General features: G+C 43.7%; 1 protein-coding gene across 2 annotated transcripts in view; it reads right to left on the bottom strand.

Moving 5' to 3' along the window:
* NIPSNAP2 (nipsnap homolog 2) overlaps nucleotides 1–23041 on the bottom strand; it is a 38649-nt gene that overhangs the window by 10561 nt on the left and 5047 nt on the right. The window contains exons 2-7 of one of the 2 annotated variants that reach the window (XM_015133450.3): nucleotides 14655–14794; nucleotides 14525–14570; nucleotides 10763–10857; nucleotides 10051–10121; nucleotides 8142–8282; nucleotides 6830–6861 (exon numbers count right to left, since the gene is read on the bottom strand). In XM_015133450.3, coding sequence (XP_014988936.2) covers nucleotides 6830–6861; nucleotides 8142–8282; nucleotides 10051–10121; nucleotides 10763–10857; nucleotides 14525–14570; nucleotides 14655–14794 — 525 coding nt within the window. The remainder of the gene's footprint in view (nucleotides 1–6829; nucleotides 6862–8141; nucleotides 8283–10050; nucleotides 10122–10762; nucleotides 10858–14524; nucleotides 14571–14654; nucleotides 14795–23041) is intronic. The other variant, XM_077996687.1, reaches the window with a different exon arrangement.

Raw genomic sequence — 23041 nt, 5'->3', positions numbered from 1 at the left:
GCGGCAGAGCGAGACTCCGTCTCAAAAAAAAAAAAAAGAAAAAAAGAAAGAAAGAAAAAGAAAAAAGAAAAGAAAGAAGATATAAGTTGAAGTTAAAAAAAAAAGTTACGAAATGCCAGTTTAGGAAACAGAAATAGCAAGTTGCCAAAGAAAAGTAAAGAGTTCACGTAATCACTTAAAAGAAATATACACAAACACCTCCCCCCAAAAAGAAAAGCAGGCCGAGCGCGGTGGCTCACACCTGTAATCCCAGCACTTTGGGAGGCGGAGGCGGGTAGATCACGAAGTCAGGAGATCAAGACCATCCTGGCTAACACGGCGAAATCCCGTCTCTACTAGAAAATAAAAAAAAAAAATTAGCTGGGCGTGATGGCGGGCGCCCGTAGTCCCAGCTACTCAGGAGGCCGAGGCAGAAGAATGGCGAGAACTCGGGAGGCGGAGCTTAGGAGGCTGAGGCAGGTGAATGGCGTGAACCAGGGAGGCGGAGCTTGCAGTGCGCCGAGTTCGTGCCACCGCACTCCAGCCTGGGTGACAGAGAAAGACTCCGTCTCAAAAAAAAAAAAAAAAAAAAAAAAAAAAAAAAAAAAAAAAGAAAAACAGCAAAACTTAAGGTACAGAAATACGTTGAGTTTCAATGCTCAAAATATTTTAATTAGATATAGATGTATGCTTCAGATTATTTTAGGAAACTATCCCAATGTTTCAAAATTATATATTTTGAGATGGAGTCTCACTCTGTCGCCCAGGCTGGAGTGCAGCAGTGCCATTTTGGCTCACTGCAGCCTTCGTCTCCTGAGTAGCTGGGACTACAGGTGCCCGCCACCATACCAATTTTTTTTTTTTTTTTAGTAGACAGGACTTTACCATGTTGTCCAGGGTGGTCTCGAACTCCTGACCTCAAGTGATCTGTCTGCCTCAGCCTTCCAAAGTGCTGGGATTACAGGCGTGAGCCACCATGCCCAGGCAGTATTTTTAGCTTCCAAAGAAATCCCATAATGAAGTAAGTATGGAAACTGGTAAAAAGAAAACGTCAACAATCTCACCATCACAGAACCCTAAATGTCACTAGCATTTTTCTTTCCATTTCCTGTCCCAGGCACTAACCAGCTAACCAATGGCCAATAATTTATTCTTGCATCCCTCTTAACTATTGAGGCTTTTTTGAGACAGGGTCTTGCTCTGTTGCCCAGGCTGGAGCGGAGTGGCATGATCATGGTGCGCTGCAGCCTCAACAACGAGGGCTCCAGTGATCTTCCTGCTCAGCCTCCAGAGTAGCTGGGACTACAGGCAGGAGCACCACCACACCTGGCTAATTTAGTATTTTTTGTAGAGATGAGGTTTCACCATGTTGCCAAGGTTGGTCTTGAACTCCTGGGCTCAGGGGATCCTCCCACCTCAGCCGCCCAAAGTGTTGGGAGTAGAGGTGTGAGCCACAGCACCCGGACTATTGAGGCTTTGTATGTCTGTCTTTTCTCATAATAGTCAGGATTTCCAAAAACAGTATTAAATCTTAATGGTGAAAGGTGGTTATTTTGTTATAGTTGTAATCAGCATGCTTGTGTGTCTCATATTTGAATTTAAGGTAGCTGCTGGGAGGACATGGAGAGCTGATCAGGGCTAGTGAACTAGCCCTCTGGCTAATCCCACCCTCTGTTGATGGGCAAAGCTGTTTCTACTTGCAGGATATTATAAAACATGCTGCTATGGTCACTTATATAAGTGTTTACATGGATGTATGCTTTCTAACTTGCATTATTTAGCCTTTGATGATCCGAAAAGGAAAAATTCACTTATACACATATGTATAAGTGTTTATGCGGATGATATCTTTTGGGTAGACACCCAGGAATGAAATTGTTGGGTTGTATGTAATTTTTTTTTCTTTTTTTGAGATAGAGTCTTGCTCTGTCACTCGGGCTGGAGTGCAGAGGCACGATCTTGGCTCACTGCAACCTCCACCTCCTGGGTTCAAGTGATTCTCCTGCCTCAGCCTCCTGAGTAGCTGGGATTACAGGTGCCCATCACCACGCCCGGCTACGTTTTTGGTATTTTTTAGCACAGATGGGGTCTTGTCACGTTGGTCAGGCTGGTCTCGAATTCCTGACCTCAGGTGATCCGCCCCCTCAGCCTTGTGAAGTGCTGGAATTACAGGCGTGAGCCACTGCGTCTGGCCCACATGTAATTTCATGTTTACCATTTTGAGGGACTACTAGACTGTTTCCAAAGTGACTTCACCATTTCACATTCCCATCCACAATATCGGAAGGGTCCACTTTTTCCTCACCTCACTAACAGATGTTATTATCGCTCTCTTTTAAGTTATAGCTGTCCCAGTGGGCAGGAACTGGTATCTCATTGTAGTTTCACTTTGCATTTCCATAACGACTAAGGAGGTTGAGTCCCTTTTCATAAGCTTATGGGCATTCATGTATTTTCTTTGGTGAAATACCCATTCAAATCCTTTGCCTGTTAAACATTTTCAAAGTTTATTTTATGAATTTTTTTTTTTTGGATATAGGGTCTGTAGCCCAGGCTGAAGTGCAGTGGCACAATCTCAGCTCACTGCAACCTCTGCCTTCCAGGTTCGTGATTCTCGTGCCTCAGCCTCTCGAGCAGCTGAGATTACAGGCATGTACCACGACACCTGGTTAATTTTTGTATTTTTTGTGGAGACAGGGTTTCACCATGTTGCCCAGGCCGGTCTCAAACTTCTGATCTCAGGTGATCTGCCCACCTCAGCCTCCCAAAGTAGCTGTGAGCCACCTGGCCTAAAAATTTTTTAAACATTTTTTTATCGTGGTAAAAAACACATAACATTGAATTTACCATCTTACCCATTTTTATGTAGTGTCCAGTATATTTATACTGTTACACCACACATCTCCAAAACATTTTCATTTTGTAAAACTGAAACTCTATACTCACTAAACACCAATTCCGTATTCCCTCTCTGCCTAGCTCCTGGCAACCACGTTTCTACTTTCTGTTTCTATGATTTTGGCAACACTGGATACTTCGCATAAGGAGAATGATACACTACTTGTCCTCTTATTTCACTTAGCATTACATCCTCCTCAAGGTTCACCATATTGCAGCACATGACAGGACTTCCTTCTTTTTTTGTGAGGTGGGGGTGGGGCGGGGATGGAGTCACCAGGTTGGAGTGCAGTGGCACGATCTCGGCTCACTGCAACCTCCACCTCCCGGGTTCAAGTGATTCTCCTGTCTCAGCCTGCCAAGTAGCTGGGACTACAGGCACACGCTACCAGGCCCAGCTAATTTTTGTATTTTTAATAGAGACAGGGTTTCACCACATTGGCCAGGATGGTCTCGATCTCTTGACCTCGTGATCTGCCTGCTTGGCTTCCCAAAGTGCTGGGATTACAGGCGTGAGCCACTGCGCCCGATCTAAGACTTCCTTCTTTTTTAAGGATGTGTAATATTCTATGTATAGACCACACTTTTTTTTTTTTTTTTGAGACAGGGTTTCTCTGTCACCCAGGCTGGAGTACAGTGGCATGATCTTAGCTTGCTGCAACCTCCGCCCCCCGGGTTCAAGCGATTCTCCTGCCTCAGCCTCTCGAGTAGCTGGGAATACAGGCACGTGCCACCAGACCCGGCTAATTTTTTAATTTTTAGTAGAGATGGGGTTTTACCATGTTGGCCAGGCTGGTCTCAAACTCCTGAGCTCGGGTGATCAGCCCACCTCGGCCTCCCAAAGTGCTGGGATTACAGGTGTGAGCCACCGCATCCAGCCCACAATTTCTTTATCATCTATTGATAGATACGTTGGTTGCTTCCACCTCTTGGCTACTGCAAATAAAGCTATGATAAAAACATGGGTATGCAAATCTTTTTGAGATCTGCTTTGAATTCATTTAGATATATACCCAGAAGTAGGACTGCTGAATCACACTGAATTCCATTTTCAATTTATTTATTTTTATTATTTTATTTTATTTATTTTCTTTGAGACGGAGTCTCGCTCTGTCGCCCAGGCTGGAGTGCAATAGCGCGATCTCTGCTCAATGCAAGCTCCGCCTCCTGGGTTCACACCATTCTCCTACCTCAGCCTCCTGAGTAGCTGGGACTACAGGCGCACACCACCACGCCCGACTAATTTTTTTTTTGTATTTTTAGTAGAGACGGGGTTTCACCATGTTAGCCAGGATGGTCTAGACTCAATCTCCTGACCTTGTGATCCACCCACCTCGGCCTCCCAAGGTGCTGGGATTACAGGCGTGAGCCACCACGCCTGGTTCCATTTTCAATTTATTTATGTATTTATTTTTGTGAGACAGGGTCTCATTGGGAGTGCAGTGGCATGATCATGGCTCACGGCAGTCTCCACCTCCCCAGGCTCAAGCAATCCTCCAACCTCAGCCTCCTGAATAGCTGAGAATACAGGCATGTGCCACCACCACACCCGGCAAGTTTTTTTTCTTTTTCTTTTTCTTTTTGTAGAGACAGGGTTTTGCCATGTTGCCCAGGCTGGTCACCAACTCCCAGGATCAAGAGATCCTCCTGCCTTGGCCTCCCAAAGTGCTGGGATTACAGGTGTGAGCCACCACACCCAGCCACTGTCTTTTCAAGTTCTTTACCCATTTTTAATTGGGTTATCTGTATTCTTATTGAGTTGTAAGAATTCTTTATATATTCTGAATTTAATTTGCTTATCAGATATATGATTTGCAAATATTTTATTCCAGTATATGACTTGTCTTTTTTTTTTTTTTTTTTTTTGAGATGGAGTCTTGGTCTGTCGCCTAGGCTGGAGTACAGTGGCACGATCTCGGCTCACTGCAAGCTCTGACTCCCGGGTTCACACCATTTTCCCGCCTCAGCCTCCCAAGTAACTGGGATTACAGGCACCCACCACCACGCCCAGCTTATTTTTTAGTAGAGATGGGGTTTCACTGTGTTAGTCAGGACGGTCTTGATCTCCTGACCTTGTGATCCGCCTGCCTTGGCCTCCCAAAGTGCTGGGATTACAGGTGTGAGCCACCATGCCCAGCCTGTTCTTTTAATTAAAAAAAATTTTTTTTGTATCACTGAGAGTAAGGCATTTTTTGTTTTGTTCTGTTTTGAGACAGTCTTGCTCTCACCCAGGCTATAGTGCAATGGGGTGATCTCGGCTCACTACAACCTGTGTCTCCCAGGTTCAAGTGATTCTCCTGCCTCAGCCTCCTGAGTAGCTGGAACTACAGGTGCACACCACCATATCTGGCTAATTTTTGTATTTTTAGTAGAGACAGGGTTTCACCAAGTTGGTTAGGCTGGTCTCAACCTCCTGACCTCAAGTGATCTTTCCACCTTGGCCTCCCAAACTGCTGGGATTTACAGGTGTAAGCCACCATCCCTGCCCTAATTTTTTATTTTTTTGAGACAGAGTCTTATTCTCTCCTGGCTGGAAAGTACTAGCACAATCATGACTCACTGCAGCCTTGACCTTTCAGGCTCAGGTGATTCTCCCACCTCAGCCTCCTGTGCCATCATGCCTGGTTACTTTTTGTATTTTTTTGTAGTCAGGGTTTCGTCATGTTGCCCAGGCTGGTCTCAAAGTCTCAAACATCTGGACTGAAGCAATCCTCCTCCCTCAGCCTCCCCAAAGTGCTGGAATTACAGGCATGAGCCATCATGCCCAGCCTTTTTAGTTTTATTTTTTTGAAAAAGAGTCTCACTCTGTCACCTAGGCTGGAGCACAGTAGTGCGATCTCAGCTCACTGCAACCCTGTCTCCTGGGTTCAAGCAATTCTCCTGCCTCAGCCTCCCAAGTAGCTGGGATTATAGGAGTGCACCGCCATGCTCAGCTAATTTTTGTATTTTTAGTAGAGATGGGGTTTCGCAATGTTGGCGAGGCTGGTCTCGAACTCCTAACTTCAGGTGATCTGCCCACCTCAGCCTCCCAATGTGCTGAGATTACAAGTGTGAGCCAACATGCCTGGACTATTTTTTTTTTTTTTTTTTGAGACAGGGTCTCACTCTATTGTCCGGGTTGGAGTGCAGTGGTGCAATCTTGGCTCACTGCAAACTCCATCTTCTGGGCTTAAGCAATTCTCCCACTCAGCCTCCCAAATAGCTGGGACCTCAGGCATGTGGCATCACACCTGGCTAGTTTAATTAATTTATTTATTTTGGTAGAGGCAGTGGGGTCTTGCTATGTTGCCCAGGATTGTCTTGAACTCGTGGACTCAAGTGATTCTCCCGCCTTGGCTTCCCAAAGTGCTGGGATTACAGGCATGAGCCACACTGCACCTGGCTAGTCTTTTGCATTTCTAAAGCCTGCTGGGACTTTGATAGGGATTCTGTTGAATCTACAGATCAACTTGTGGAAAAATTGCTATTTTTCTACTCAAACTAGCAAGGAAAAAAAAGAAACTATTACTGATGTGATGTGTATATGTGACAGAAGTAATGTTTCAGAAAAGATGATATCCAAGAAGTATGTAAACTAACTTTATGCAATACTGGTTTTGCTTTTAAAAAAAGGTGTAACCTTTCAGAAATATATACAGTACTGAAATATTTATGAATGAAACAGAATGCTGTCTGAGATTTAATGCCAAACAATCTGGGTTGAAGGAGTTAGGCCTAAACGAGATGGGCCATGTGTTAACTACTGAAGCTATGCAATGGATGTGGAAGGGGAGCCACATTATTCTCTTGTTTTGTATGTTTGAAAAATCTCATAATAAAAACATCCAATAAAACATTAGTGTAGTGTCAAATCATGGTATCATCCTCAGATTTTTTTCCCTAGAATTAACACTATGGCCTAAACTAATCTATTCACAAGACTTAAAAAGTCACCATTCAGTAATATACTCACCAGTAATTGCCCCATTCAATCATGGTTCCTGGCTGAAAACAGATTTAGATTTGGTTTGTTAGTTCTTCTGTGAAAAAAAAATACAGAAATAGCAAACAGCAGTAGAAAAAACATTAAGTGACAAAACTAACCTCAAAAACCCTTTTTTTTTTTTTTTTGAGACAGAATCTTGCTCTGTTGCCCACACTAGAGTGCAGTGGCTCAATCTCAGCTCCTGCAACCTCTGCCTCCTGGGTTCAAGTAATTCTCCTGCCTCAGCCTCCCGAGTAGCTGAGATTACAGGCACCCGTCACCAGGCCTGGCTAATTTTTTGTATTTTTAGTAAGAGATGGGGTTTCACCATGTCGGCCAGGCTGGTCTCAAATTCCTGACTTCAGGTCACCCACCTGCCTTGACTTCCCAAAGTGCTGGGATTACAGGCATGAGCCACCGCACCCAGCCAAAACTTTATTTTTTAATTTAATAGAGACAGGGTCTCACTATGTTGTTCAGGCTGGTCTCAAACTTCCTGGCTCAAGCGATCCTCCAACCTTGGCCTCCCAAAGTGCTGGGATTACAGGCGTTAGCCACTTTAATAATGCTGCTACATGGGGCTTTCTTTCTAGTTCTCAGTAGGAAAATTTCTAGAAAGTGTTATAAAATATTATTGCCTTTTACTCTTATCATGTTGTATAATTTGTTCAACAGTCACAGTGTTTATTACCTGCTCTCATTTAACCACAATAGATGTTACATATTGTACCTTATCCTGCACTTTAGGTCCTTCTTCTTTTTTTTTTTTTTGAGACAGAGTCTTGCTCGTCGCCCAGGCTGGAGTGTAATGGCGCAATCTCGGTTCACTGCAAGCTCCGCCTCCCGGGTTCACGCCATTCTCCTGCCTCAGCCTCCCGAGTAGCTGGGACTACAGGCGCTCGCCACCACGCCCGGCTAATTTTTTGTATTTTTAGTAGAGACGGGTTTCACCGTGTTAGCCAGGATAGTCTCGATCTCCTGACCTCGTGATCCGCCCACCTCGGCCTCCCAAAGTGCTGGGATTACAGGTGTGAGCCACCGCACCCGGCCAGTCCTTCTTCTTAAAAACAGAAATGTTATTTAGAAAAATCTCAAATAATAAGCATTATGTGTAAGGCCATAAAAAGCAAAAGAGCTTAGCCTTGGTAACAGTGTGAGACCCGGTCTTAAAAAAATATATATATATAGAATGCTAAACACACATCACAGAATGTACACACAAGTTCTGCTGTCAGCCTTACAAAGTGCTTGTGCTTCTTCACAGAGGAGCAAAAGGAAAAACTTCTATTTGTGTACTTACTCGGAGTTGGTAAGACCTGAGTTCATATATATTAGGGCCTGATCGTGGGACAGGCTCATTCCAGAAACTGAACTCCAACAGGAGCTGATTCTTCCTGGAGAGAAGCATGTCACTTCTTGCCTTACGAAATTCCAAAAATTCCTTTGAGTGAAAAAAATATGCTCATGAAATCTTCTGATACTTACATAAGTCCATTTCAGTAACATTTATGTTCCTACAGAATACTGTAATAGGGTAACCAACAGGTCCCAGATGGCCTGAGACAGTCCCAGTTTATATCTGTTGAGCTTGCATAATCATTAACAGCATTCCTTTTCATTCTCAAAAGTGTCCAGGTTGGCTGGGCGCGGTGGCTCAAGCCTGTAATCCCAGCACTTTGGGAGGCCGAGACGGGCGGATCACGAGGTCAGGAGATCGAGACCATCCTGGCTAACAAGGTGAAACCCCATCTCAACTAAAAAATACAAAAAATAACTAGCCGGGCGAGGTGGCGGGCGCCTGTAGTCCCAGCTACTCGGGAGGCTGAGGCAGGAGAATGGCGTAAAACCGGGAGGCGGAGCTTGCAGTGAGCTGAGATCCGGCCACTGCATCCCAGCCTGGGCGACAGAGCAAGACTCCCTCTCAAAAAAAAAAAAAAAAAAAAAAAAAAAAGTGTCCAGGTTTAGATGACAAATTACTTGGTCATCCTAATTATTTAGGTGGCAATGCAAACAAATTTAACTTGCTATACTTTTAGATTCTTCTAATAGTGTTTGATGGCACATCAATAGAAGTGGCATGCAGACTACAAAAGAGCAGATAATTCAAAAGCTATTTATATTTGTCTGGGACTCTATACAAAAGATTTTCTTTGTTAATGATGTGTGGCTTTTAAATTTCTCCCTACCAACAAGCACCTGCTAGTGAAGGGTGGGTGGAAAGCAAAGTCAGCCCAAGATAAACTCTATGTGTGTGACAGACAGTTCCTGAAGTAGACAGTTTTAGGTCATCGAGGGCTAATTGTGTGTGCCATGCTGATTGATACACCAGTCACCAGTTTTTTTGTTTTTTTGTTCTTTTGTTTTTTTTTTTGAGGCAGATTCTCACTCTGTTGCCTAGGCTGTAGTGCAGTGGTGTGATCTCGGCTCACTGTAACCTCTGCCTCCTGGGTTCAAGCAATTCTCGTGCCTCAGCCTCCCGAGTAGCTGGGATTACAGGCGTGCACCACCACGCTTGGCTAATTTTTGTATTTTCAGTAGAGATAAGGTTTTGCCATGTTGTACAGGCTGGTCTCAAACTCCTGGCCTCAACTGATATGCCTGTGTTGGCCTCCCAAAGGGCTGGGATTATAGGCGTGAGCTACCGCACTCAGCCCAGTCACCAGTTTCAAAGTACCACCTTATCAGTTTCAAAGTATAATTGACTTTTATAATAAGAACAATAAGATTTTTTTTTTTTTTTTTGAGACGGAGTCTCACTCTGTTGCCCAGGCTGGAGTGCAGTGGCGCAATCTCGGCTGACTGTAAGCTCCGCCTCCCAGGTTCACGCCATTCTCCTGCCTCAGCCTCCTGAGTAGCTGGGACCACAGGCACCCACCATCACGCCCGGCTAATTTTTTTGTATATTTTTAGTAGAGACGGAGTTTCACTGTGTTAGCCAGGATGGTCTCCATCTCCTGACCTTGTGATCTGCCTGCCTTGGCCTCCCAAAGTGCCGGGATTACAGACGTGCGCCAGCGCGCCCAGCCAGAATTGTTATTTTAATAGTATTACAACTGTTTATATTTAAATACAACTTCAGGAGTCCAAACAATACAATTTCTGTTACAAAAAAAGAAGTTCATTAACAAAAACTGAAGACAGAAAAGTCATTTAATTCCATACTAACATCTATATATCATTAGTCTGTAAACATTTTTCAAAATCATTACCTTATTTTCTCTGAGTTTATTCATGACTTCTGTGAGGGCTGGATAGCCTCCTTCATACCTCCAGAGGTGGACTGAAATGCATTTTAAAAGATAGTATACATTTAGAATTTCATGATACTACTTGAAAATATTCTAGATAGGTATAATGTTAACACAGCACAGAACTGTAGGCTGGGTGCAGTGGCTCACACCTGTAATCCCAGCACTTTGGGAGGCTGAGGCAGGCAGATCACTTGAGGTCAGAAGTTCCAGACCAGCCTGGCCAACAAGGTGAAACCCCGTCTCTACTAAATATACAAAAATTAGCTGGGTGTGGTAGTGGGCACCTGTAATTCCAGCTACTTGGGAGGCTAAGGCAGGAGAATCGCTTAAACCCGGGAGGCAGAGGTTGCAATGAGCCTAGATACATATCACTGCACTTCAGCCTGGGCAATAGAGCGAGACTCCATCTCAAAAAACAAAAAAACCAAAAAAACTGTAATACCCCATGTTTTGGCCTATGAGTTACATCATAATGATTCAATAATAGATTCAAACATTAAAAACAATTTTAAAACTGTTTTTGCAATGAATTGTTGAAGAAACTAATCATAAAATTAGACTGAGACTTGGAAAGCTTTGATGATAAGAACAAGCATTAAATTAGAAAATTACTTAAGTGTTACATAAGGCTTAAGGAAGAAGTGTTTATTCCAAAGACTTCGCTTCCTACCAGCTTGGTCCTGCTCGCCATACCACGTGTTCCAAGTCCCCACCAAAGTACAAGGGTAGTGTTTATCTTCGTGAATCTTTGGCAACACCTCTTGACTTAAAGAGAAGAAACAGCAACACTAATTAAACAACCAGCAAAATTTGACCAGGTGGACAGCACCTGATCAGTAACAGGAAAAAGACCACCTACTCTGTGTTCTAACAACTGACCTTAGCACATCCTCATGATAAAACGGCATGTGGAATTAACCTTTTGGCTGAATTCTGTTGTACTCCAACACCCTGCTGATCAGAAGCTTAGGTTTCTGATACCCCAACTATCTAGAGGAGTTGCTGAACCAGTATAAAGATGATAAAGAAAAACCAAAGGTGCCAGGATTTTGGGAGTTACGTGACTACTATTTTCCATTTGAGGGGGAAAAAAAAACAACATCACCAAAAAACATTCTGTTGGTTCCAAAGACAGGAAGAATGAGAGGGCAATAGTAGAAAAGAACACGGAAGAAATAAGAAAGATGGAAAGGGAAGAAAGTAATGTTCAAGACAGAGGCAGACAACACAAGCAGCATCAGCAGGCAGAGGTAACAAGAGCAGAAAACAAGCTGGCCTTCAGGAAGGAGCAAGAAGCAGAGCTGGAACACAACAGTCTGGAAGCGACCCTGACGTCCAACAATCCCCAAGGGCATCAACATGGCAGAAGAATAAAAATTAAAGATACAACGCGAAGCATAAATTACGTTCTACTCAATTCAGTGGGCCAAGGGGATGGGTGGGGTGTCATGTAGTCTCGCACCGAACACACGAACTCATTTCCACTCATTGTGCGGGGACAGGGGCAAAGCCATGACAGGTCACGGCAGTGTATGAATTTAACAGGGGTGTCAGAGTGGAGCTTGGTTCCATAGAAGCTTTCTTATGGTATAGACCCTAATGTACAGGGAAAGGCAAAGGGAAGAGTGTTAACTGTTTTATACCAAGAGAAAAGCTAAAACCTGCACACTTTCTGAATAGAAATTTTTTTTTTTTTTTTTGAGACGGAGTCTCGCTCTTCCACCCAGGCTGGAGTGCAGTGGCCGGATCTCAGCTCACTGCAAGCTCCGCCTCCTGGGTTTACTCCATTCTCCTGCCTCAGCCTCCCGAGTAGCTGGGACTACAGGCACCCGCCACCTCGCCCGGCTAGTTTTTTGTATTTTTTAGTAGAGACGGGGTTTCACCATGTTAGCCAGGATGGTCTTGATCTCCTGACCTCGTGATCCGCCCGTCTCGGCCTCCCAAAGTGCTGGGATTACAGGCTTGAGCCACCGCGCCCGGCCTGAATAGAAAAATTATGATGAAAAAGTATCATACAAATTCATCAATGGATGCAAAAGAGGATCAAGGGCAAGAAATGGAACCTGTTCACATTATATGCTGACACTGATATTTAGCTAGTGATCACCACCAGACACTGGGGCTACAGGACCGAGAGTATATAAGTACCACGTGCTAACCGATTGCGCCACTGGACCTCCGTAGGACCAGGGATATATAAATGGTTAACAGAGAAAAGTTCCAAATGGTCTATGTCTAACTAACTGAAAACCCATACATCTTTATGACCCAGTATAGTGACCACATCATGTGTACTTTTGGAAGAGTAGCATTTTACTTTTTAAATTAGGATCTGATATTAAATGTATCTAATGCGTGACTCACGAATGTTCAGAAATAACATGGGATCGGCCGGGCATGGTGGCTCACGCCTGTAATCCCAGCACTTTGGGAGGCTGAGGCGGGCGGATCACGAGGTCAGGAGATAGAGACCATCCTGGCTAACACGGTGAAACCCCGTCTCTATTAAAAATACAAAAAGAAATTAGCCAGGCGTGGTGGCGGGCGCCTGTAGTCCCAGCTACTCGGGAGGCTGAGGCAGGAGAATGGTGTGAACCTGGGAGGCAGAGCTTGCAATGAGCTGAGATCGTGCCACTGCACTCCAGCCTGGGCGACAGAGCGAGACTCTGTCTCAAAGAAAAAAAAAAAAAAAGAAATAACATGGGATCCATGAAAATCGAAGACAGGGAAAGAGGGATTCTGCTAGGGCAATGTATGTCCAACATTTCCCTTTGGTCGCATGACATGAGCAGGAAGAGACAACCCTGCATTGGAGGCAGTGTCCAGGAAGGAAGCCCAGTACACATGACTCAGGTGGGGTCCAGAGAGGGGTCTGGCAACGGGGCCTAGGTTTTTCACCAACACAAAGTTACATGTGGATTTGAAGCCACTCCTCTTTGCTGGGGACCCCAAACCTGCTCTTGGGAGTCCTGGCCTTACCTGAATGGAGATTGTAAGGCAGGCAGTACTTGTACCCAGAACTGGATGGGTTGGGCAGAATCCCATTATTGGGACCCCTAAAAACCAGGCAGGAGTTAAGTCTTTATGTTCTGGAAACAGGGAGCTGCTGAAAGTTTCAGAGAAAAGAAAAAATGTGATGAAAAAAGAAAGCAGAACTCAAGCAGATCAATCTGACAAACTTTGGGGTAATGTATTGCAGGGCAGGGAAGAGATACAGGTACAGCCTGGAGCCCAGAAAGGTAGTCAGAAAAAAGGCACTTGGCAATGGGGTTCGAGAGGCTTGGAGAGGGAGATGGAGAAGGAAACAAGAGAACCAAAATACATGTCCGATGAAGAATGCACGGCTCTAGGTGACAGACAACTAAGGAACGGGCTGAGTAAAACAAGGTGAATGGCACAGACAGGGAAGTTGGAAGAGCAAGGTGATTCCACATGCTGAGTGTGAAGTGAGAGCACGACATCAAATAGAAATATGAAGACAGCCAGAAATCCAAGACAGGAGATGAAGTGATAAAACAGGACAGAAAAGGTAAAATCCAGGAAAACATTAGCATAGGGAAAAATTCCATTTTATGAGAAAAGACTTAAAAATAAATATCTGCTTTAAGGGCATTTTTTAATAAAGAGGTGCTGGAATGAGTAAGAAATTCAATACTATTATTACATTTCATAAGCTATCTTCAAAAACAAAACAATAAACAAAAAGTTTTTCTTCTAAAAAGTAGCTGATTATAGGGACAAAATTGTTTGCTTTCTTATGAAAGTAGTAGATATTAAAGGTTAAAAAAAAAACCTTTTTCTTCACATTTGCTCACAATGGATTATTAAAATACTATTTCTGTTAACTTAAAAGCCAGTAAGCTTAGTTCTCCCTTTCGTCTTAAGTTTACAAATTCTGTAAGCAGGTTTAGATCTCAAATCATAGGAGAATCAGCAGAAGGGACTTGGATCCTGGAGAACAGAGGAGTTGGGAAGAAATGGCAGCTATGTTCAAATACACACAGTACTCTCACAGGGCAGTTTTACTAAGGGGAATCAATGAAGGACTCAGAGATGTGAATTCTTACTCCTAACACTTAGAGCTGTCCAGAGATGGAACTTACTTCAGGACAGGCAGTGAGGAAGGTCTGTGGAAAGGACTCCAGCATTGGATAAGCAGATGGACTAGACAGCCTGGCAAAGTTCCTCCAAACATAAGAGTCTGGTAACATTCTAAAGTCTGATAGCCTATGTGATGATTTAGCTGTGTGAGTGCTTAAAATCAAAATGCCTTTGGCAATCCCACACGAAGCTCAGTTTAAGAGCCTCTGAATGTTCAACTTCAAAAGAGAGGGATGAAAAGCTCTCTCTCTATGCTATCAAGTGTTAGTGGAATTAACTCACAAATAAAGTCATTATTTTCCCCAAGGAAAGGAGAGTTTGGTATACACACCAAATTTTGTTGTATGCTTCTAGGCATTCCGGTTTAACATTGTGAACTGAAACAAAAGAAAATTCAACGATAAACTTAGGAACAAACGGAAAAAAAAGTCAACTATGAAGATAGCAAACCTGTCACTCACACTGTAATTTGTATAGATTGCTTGTTTCCTTTTTGGCTAGGAGATTGGAGTGGGCATCTTTTCTTGGATCAACTTTCCGGACAAATAAGGATTTTAGCCAGCTGTCTTCTCGAGATCTGTTGCTGGAAGATGTCCACGTCCTATGGAATAACAAAAGTGTTGTCACACAGTATACCGTTTTCATATATCCATCAGTTCACCTGGCAAACACACGGTGAGCAGCTATTCTAGGCACTGTTCCAGAATCTGGGCTACCACAGAATGTCTGCTTTCCATGACAACAGCATGCACTCCGAGAAGCAGAAGCAAAGAAAAATGTAAAATTTGTGGCATTCTTGTACGAGAGCCCACATTTATCTTTGCAATCTGTGCTATGTGTTTTTCAAAGCAATTTTTGACATAGAAAAAATATACATGGATACCTAAAGTAGATAAAACCACAGAGACAGAAAGCAGAATGGAGGTTGCCAGGAGGTGAGGAAAGGGGAGGTTGGGGTAAGGAGTTTCAGTTTGGGAAGATGAAGAAATTCTCAAGATGAATGGTAGTGATGTTTCCCCAAAATGTGAATATACTTAATGCCACTGAACTGTATGCTTAAAAATGGTTAAAATTGTTAGTTTTATGTTACGCACATTTTGCCATAATTTAAAAAATATTGCTTGATTTGGAAACAGATAGTGGTGATGACTGTACAACACTGTGAATATAATGCCACTGAATTATGCATTTAAGATAGTTTAAATGGCAAATTTTATGTATATTTTTACATGTTTTACCACAATAAAAATATAAAAAAATACAGGGAAAATGAAATAATTTCTTTAAAAAAATTTTACTCCTCAAGTAAATTAAAAATCAAGATTTGTAAAAATTAACTTTAAAAATTAAGATTTTTAAAGCTGCCCCCACAAACCTCAGAATACCAACTTTATTAACACATAATTTGCTAATTTTCATCTTATAATTAAATTTCTATTATGAATGCTTTCAGAAAGTGAGGATAAATTTGACTCAAGTCACAAACTATACTTTACCCATGAATTTTTTTCTTTCTTTTTTTGAGACTGGGTCTTGCCCTGTCACCCAGGCTGGAGTGTGGTGGTGCGAGAGCTCACGGTAGCCTCAAATTCCTGGGCTCAAGTGATTGTCCCACCTCAGTCCCCTAAGAAGCTGGGACTAGAGGCACACATCATTTTGCACGGTTAATTTTTAAAAATTTTTTGTAGAGATGGAGTCTTGCTATGTTGCCCAAGTTGGTCTGAAACTCCTGGCCTCAAGCAATGCTCCCACTTCAGCCTCTCAAAGTGCTGGGATTATAGGTGTAAGCCACTGCAACTGGCCCTACTCACAAATTTCTATGTGCATGTTGAACTCCCATATGCCAGCTAATAGGAATACAAATTTGTTGACCTCCCTCGAGGGCGGTATGGCATCATCCATATCAAAATGGAAACCGTGTATGACTTCAGCCCAATAATGACACTTGCGGTGATGTCCTATGGCCAGCTATATTTAGACAGGTGCACAAAGTTGAATGCACACAAATATTCATTGCTGTCTTGTTTCCAGTTTTCTCCTGGCACAGGCCATTCGTACAGCCATTAATGCAGATTGCTCACATAAATTAGGAAATACTCCACGTCAGAAATTATGCACTCAATAAAAAGAATGAGGTAGATTTACATGCACTGATGTGCTGACATCTCCGAGATAAATTCTGTAAAAAAGCCAGCACAGAACAGCACTATATATACGTATACAGAGGAAAATGTTAAAGAGTGATGACATCTGGGGAACATGACTGGGCCTGGGTGGGAGTAAAGGTTTTTTCTTTTCATTGTATAACCTTCTGAACTATCTGAACAATTTCTACACACACACACTTTTTTGAGAGAGTCTCACTCTGTCGCGCAGGCTGGAGTGCAGTGGCACCATTTCGGCTGACTGCAACCTCCACCTCCCAGGTTCAAGTGACTCTCCTGCCTCAGCCTCTGAGTAGCTGGGACTACACGGTGGGCCACTATGCATGGTTAATTTTTGTATTTTTAGTAGAGACAGGGTTTCACCATGTTGGCCAGGCTGGTCTTGAACCCCTGACCTCAAGTGATCTGCCCACCTTGGCCTCCCAAAGTGCTGGGATTACAGGTGTGAGCCACTGCGCCTGGCCTATTTTTATATTTGAACAATAGCCAAAATATCTAAAAGTGCATGTTTTAGTATCCCTCTACAGATAAGGTAATTCCCTATAACCACTGAAAATAAGATTTTAAAGAACAGAACCTGGATGAGACTCATCCTCTTCTGAACTTTTTTTTTTTTTTTTTTTTTTTTTGAGACAGAGCCTCACTGTGTTGCCCAGGCTGGAGTGCAGTGCTGCAATCCCGGCTCACTGCAACCTCCGCCTCCTGGGTTCAAGCAATTCTCCTGCCTCAGCCTCTCTAGTAGCTGAGACAACAGGCGCACACCACAACACCCAGCTAATTTTTTGTATTTTTAGTAGAGATGAGGTTTCACCATGTTGGCCAGGCTGGTTTTGAATTCCTGACCTCAAGTGATTTGCCTGCCTTTGGTCTCCCAAAGTGGTGGGATTACAGGTGTGAGCCATTGCGCTCAGCCCTCTTCTGAACTTTATGTAACCATTATCAAATGACAAACTGCGTTTCCTTCATCTTCTTGGTTTTTGTTCACATCTATGTACAATAAACGTACCTTTTTGGCAGACAGTACTATGAGTTTTGACAAACGCCTAAAGTCATGTAACCACCACCACAACAGTTTCTTCACCCCTTGAAGTTCCTCCTTTTATAATCAACCTCTCTCCCCACCTCTAGCAACCACTGCTGTGTTCCTTGTCCCTCAGTTTTGCCTTTTCCAGAACATCGTATGTATGGAATCATACAGAAGGTAGCCTTCTGAATTCCTGTCCCTTCTTTCTGCACAATCCCTTTTATAACTGGTTATCTTACCTCTGGCCAGTTCTATCACAGCATACCCTTTACACTTTTGTTCTCTTTTTATTTTTGAGACAGGGTCTCACTCTGTTGCCCAGGCTGGAGTATACTGGTGTGATCACGGCTCACTGCAGCCTTGACCCCCAGAGCTCTAACGATTCCCCACCTCAGCCTCCAGATTAGCTGGGACCACATATGCACACCACCATAACTGGTTAATTTTTGTATTTTCTGCAGAGAATGGGTTTTGCCATGTTGCCCAGGCTGGCCTTGAACTCCTGGCCTCAAGTGATCCTCCCGCCTTGACCTCATGAAGTGCTGAGATTTCAAGCGTGAGCCACCGTGCCCAGCTACTTTTGCTCTCTAAATGACCTACACATAGATCTTTTTTGCCTTTTCCGAGATCAGTAATGTGCTGGGATTCCAAATGGCTAGCATAAATGCCCAGAATCTTAGTGCTTCTGGACATAAAGGTCCAGATGCTGATGGGCTAGTGTGAACCTCTTCTTGGGGATCTCTTTAGAAACACTAGATGATTTCCTACAACAGTATTTCTAATCTGCTTGGCAGACTTGCTTAAGGACCCAGATACCACCAGGTAAACATTAAGAGGAAAACAGAGAGCAACTCCAAGTATTAAAAGGGGGGACCAGGAATTTAAACAAGGGACAAGAGAAACTCTCATCAGAGCAAATTCCCCAGTACTTCATGAAATGAACATATGGATTTTATAATACAACAATACAAACTCCTATTCTTATGCAGCAACAGTATTTTAGAAGTAGGGCTCTAAATTTCACACAATACTGGTAGCCTTTTTCTTTTTTTTTTTGCTTAAAAAATCAGTTTGCTGCTTTGTTGATTTTTGAGGCTGGGTCTCACTGCACTTGCTGGAGTGCAGTGGTGCAATCTCGGCTCACTGCAACCTCTGCCTCCCAGGTTCCAGCGATTCTCCCACCTCGGCCCCCTGAGCATCTGGGACTACAGGTGCACGACACCATATCCGGCTAATCTTTGTATTTTTAGTAGAGACGGGGTTTCGTCATGTTGGCCAGGTTGGTCTTGAACTCCTGGCCTTAAGTGATCCGCCAGCCTCAGCCTTCCAGAGTGCTGAGATTGCAGGCGTGAGCCGCTGCGCCCAGTCTAGTTTGCTGCTTTCTTGAACAAACATTACAGAACAATTTTCTCCCCAATATGATTTTTTTTAATTTAAAAACCAATTCATAGGATATGATCTCAAATAGGTAGAAACCGGATATAAAGATTTTTGAATGACGTGAACTTACAAACATAAAAAATACAAATATATTGGCCAGGAGTGGTGGCTCACGCCTGTAAATCCCAGCTCTCTGGGAGGCCAAGGCAGGCGCATCATCTGAGGTCAGGAGTTCAAGACTAGCCTGGCCAACATGGTGAAACCATGTCTCTACTAACAATCCAAAAAAAAAAAAAAAAAAAAAGGTGGGTGTGGTGGCACACGCCTGTGATCCCAGCACCTCAGGAGGCTGAGGCAGGAGAATCGCTTGAACCCAGGAGGTGGAGATTGCAGTGAGCCAAGATCACACCACTCTACTCCAGCCTAGGCAATACAGCAAGACTCAATCTCAAAAAAAAAAAAAAAAAAAAAGAAAGAAAAAGAAAAAGAAATTAATAAAGCATACTCTATAAATAATGATAAAGAAACATAAAAGCACTTTTTCACATCCTTCAAAGATTAAAAAGAAGCAAACTCACTTTAAACAAGAAAAATAACAATACCAGTAAATGCAATTTTCCTTGAAAGTGCATAAGATAAAAACATATAGTATTAAGTGGCATTTGCAGATGTAAGTTGAAGATGCTTCCATTTTGCATTTACTATACAATAAAATTTCTAAAAATTAAGAAAGCATTAATAGTGGTTTCCCTAAGACAATGAGAGAGGGTTTAAAGGGATAGAGGGGAAAGACACACAACTTTCTCCATATAATGTCTATATTGTGCTTTTCTCTTCTGTATTTTTTTTTTCTTGAGACAGGGCCTCACTTTGTCACCCAGGCTGGAGTGCAGTGGCGTGATCTTGGCTCACTGTAGCCTTGACCTCCTGGGTTCAAGCTATGCTCCTATCTCAACCCCTCCCAAGTAGCTGGGACTACAGGTGCCCAGCACCACACCCAACTAATTTTTGTGTTTTTTTGTAGAGACAAGGTTTCACCATGCTGCCCAGGTTCGTCTTGAACTTATGAGCTCAAGTGATCTGCCTGCCTCAGCCTCCCAAAGTCCTGGGATTACAGGCGTGAACCACCACACCCAACCACATTTCAATAAAAATGAAAGTACATTTCGTCAGTTTGAAGTGTTTTACATATACTACATTTAGGGTTATCTGTTTAACAATATCATGGGCTGGGCACAGTGGCTCACGCCTGTAATCCCAGCACTTTGGAAGGCCGAGGTGGGCGGATCACCTGAGGTCAGGAGTTTGAGACCAGCCTGACCAACATGGAGAAACCCCATCTCCACTAAAAATATAAAATTAGCCAGGTGTGGTGGCGCATGCCTGTAATGCCAGCTACTCAGGAGGCTGAGGCAGGAGAATCGCTTGAACCTGGGAGGCGGAGGTTGTGGTGAGCCAAGATCATGCCACTGCACTCCAGCCTGGGCAACAAGAGCGAAACTCTGTCTCAAAGAAGAAAAAAGAAACTTACCCATTACTTTAAGGCAACCATATAAAATCAGTGATACACTAAGTAGAAAGTTTTAAGATTTGTTTATGGGACTATGTATAATTTCTGTGTGTTCTTTTTTTTTTTTGAGACAGAGTCTTGCTCCGTTGCCCAGGCTGGAGTGCAATAATGGCACAATCTCAGCTCACTGCAACCTCCACCTACTGGGTTCAAGCGATTCTCCTGCCTCAGCTTCCTAAGCAGTTGGGACTACCAGCGCCCACCAGCACACCCAGCTAATTTTTGTATTTTTAGTAGAGGTAGGTTTTCACTATGTTGGCCAGGCTGGTCTTGAACCCCTGACCTCAGGTGATCTGCCTGCCTCACCCTCCCAAAGTGCTGGAATTACAGGCGTGAGCCACTCGCTGTGCCCAGTCAATTCCTGTGTTTATTTTAGATTTTAAGTTCATTAAACAGAAATTGTATCTACAATTTTTTTTTGTTAAATAAATTGTAAAAGCTAAGAATAATAATTATGAACAATTAAGAAAGGGATATAATAAAAAGCTTCTAAAAATACTGACTAGGGAGTTTCATTTAAAATAAGAAATACTAAAGCAATGACCAATAGTTTTAATTATATCCTTCCAGAAATACAGAAGCAAACATAATTATGTATATTTATAGACAGACAGATAATATTTTCAATAATAAAGGATGCCTTTGAAATAGAAATCTCGGCCGGGCGCGGTGGCTCAAGCCTGTAATCCCAGCACTTTGGGAGGCCGAGACGGGCGGATTACGAGGTCAGGAGATCGAGACCATCCTGGCTGACACGGTGAAACCCCGTCTCTACTAAAAAAAAATACAAAAAACTAGCCAGGCGAGGTGGCGGGCGCCTGTAGTCCCAGCTACTCGGGAGGCTGAGGCAGGAGAATGGCGTGAACCTGGGAGGCGGAGCTTGCAGTGAGCTGAGATCCGGCCACTGCACTCCAGCCTGGGTGGAAGAGCGAGACTCCGTCTCAAAAAAAAAACAAAAAAACAAAAAAACAAAAGAAATAGAAATCTCCCCAGTTGAGCATTTACTTTGTATTTCAGTAACACCAAAGTCAGCCTGGGAAGCATAGCAAGACCCTATCTCTACAAAAAAAAAGAAAAAGAGTAGCTGGGCATGGTGGCTCATGCCTGTAGTCCTAGCTACTCCTAGCCTGAGGCAGGAGGATCGCTTGAGCCCATGAGTTCAGTGCTGCAGTGAGCTATGATCGTGCACTGTACTCCAGCCTGGGCAACAGAGCAAGACCCTGCCTCTAAAATAAACAAATAATAATACCAAAGGGGAGATTCCCCTTTGGGCGGGTACAATGAGGTTAAGGGATGTGAAAATGCTTTGTAATAGAAAAATGCAGAGCAAGGGGTGAGACTAAATCAACACAGCACACACACGAGGACCTCTGAGTGGCATCTGCTTGTGAACTTGGGCAGCAATCGTCTTGACAAATGAAAAACAAGCCAGCCCAGAACTACCCCATCCGTCAAACTGAAATCTTTGAGTGTCAGGTGACCAAAGCTGCCTAATACGCCCAGCCCATCTAGTCTTTCGAGTTGCAGCTATGCCAGCAGCTGCCCAAATGATAAGATCTGGCTTGGGGCTGGGTTCTTAACTGACAGTGACCATTGCCAAGATGTTAGGGGGCATTTTCCAGAGGATAAGGAAGGGTGCACGATGCAAAACACTAGACTTGAAATCGAGTCAGCATTCTACGTCGTGCTCTACGGACACAAAGACAAACCAGACGCCAAGCCTGTTCAATCTCACAGGAAAAACCTATCGGTAAACAGTCAGAGTGGCCACAGATGCTGTAAACTTAAACATACAAAGCAGGAGCTCAAGTGAACCCACCATCAGCTTGGCTTGGGAGGCGCACTAGGGACTCCAGTAGGGGCATTCTGGCTCTGTTTTAGAGGGCAAGCAAGACAGGTGGACAAGTCAGGTGCTAATTCCAGTCAATGGGAACAACATGTACAGGGACATGGAGTCATGACACTGAATGGCATGTCTGGAATGGCAAGTTGTTTAGCAAGGCAGAAGGGCATGTGGGAAGACAGCGAGATACAACTGGAGGGCAACACAAGGGCAACTTTACCCATGCAGGGTGAGATGCTGTCAAGTTTTCAAAAAAAAATCTAAGTTTTGGATGAGCGCAGTGCCTCATGCCTGTAATCCCAGCACTTTGAGAGGCTGAGGCAGGCAGATCATCTGAGGTCAGGAATTCAAGACCAGCCTGGGCAAAATGGCCAAACCCTGCCTCTACTAAAAAAAACACAAAAAAATTTGCCAGGTGTCGTGGTGGACATCCTATAGTCCCAGCTACTCGGGAGGCTGAGGCACGAGAATCACTTGAACCCGGGAGGTGGAGGTTGCAGTGAGCCAAGATCACACCACTGCACTCCAGCCTGGGCGACAGTGCGAGATTCTGTCTCAAAAAAAAAAAAAAAAAACTAAGTGTCAAAAGTAGCCTGACAGGGGCGTGGTATATGGCTGCAGCAACGAAGGCCAGGAACATGCTTCCAGGGCGCCCTGGTTGCCATGCCCAGCAGCACCCAGGTATACAGAAGGCACCCAATAAACACTCACTGGATGGTGTGGGGTTAAGATGGCACTGGGGATGAAGAGAAAGGAGCATATTCAAAAGCAGCTCGTGGATGCCGATCAGGCAGGGAAGAGGAAACTGAAGAAGGGAAAGGACTTAATGCTGAGACCACAGGATGAGGCAGCAGGAGCATGCTGCG

The sequence above is a fragment of the Macaca mulatta genome, chromosome 3, assembly GCF_049350105.2.
Source record: "Macaca mulatta isolate MMU2019108-1 chromosome 3, T2T-MMU8v2.0, whole genome shotgun sequence".
Classification (NCBI taxonomy): domain Eukaryota; kingdom Metazoa; phylum Chordata; class Mammalia; order Primates; family Cercopithecidae; genus Macaca; species Macaca mulatta.
This window is presented reverse-complemented; position numbering and strand designations above follow the sequence as displayed.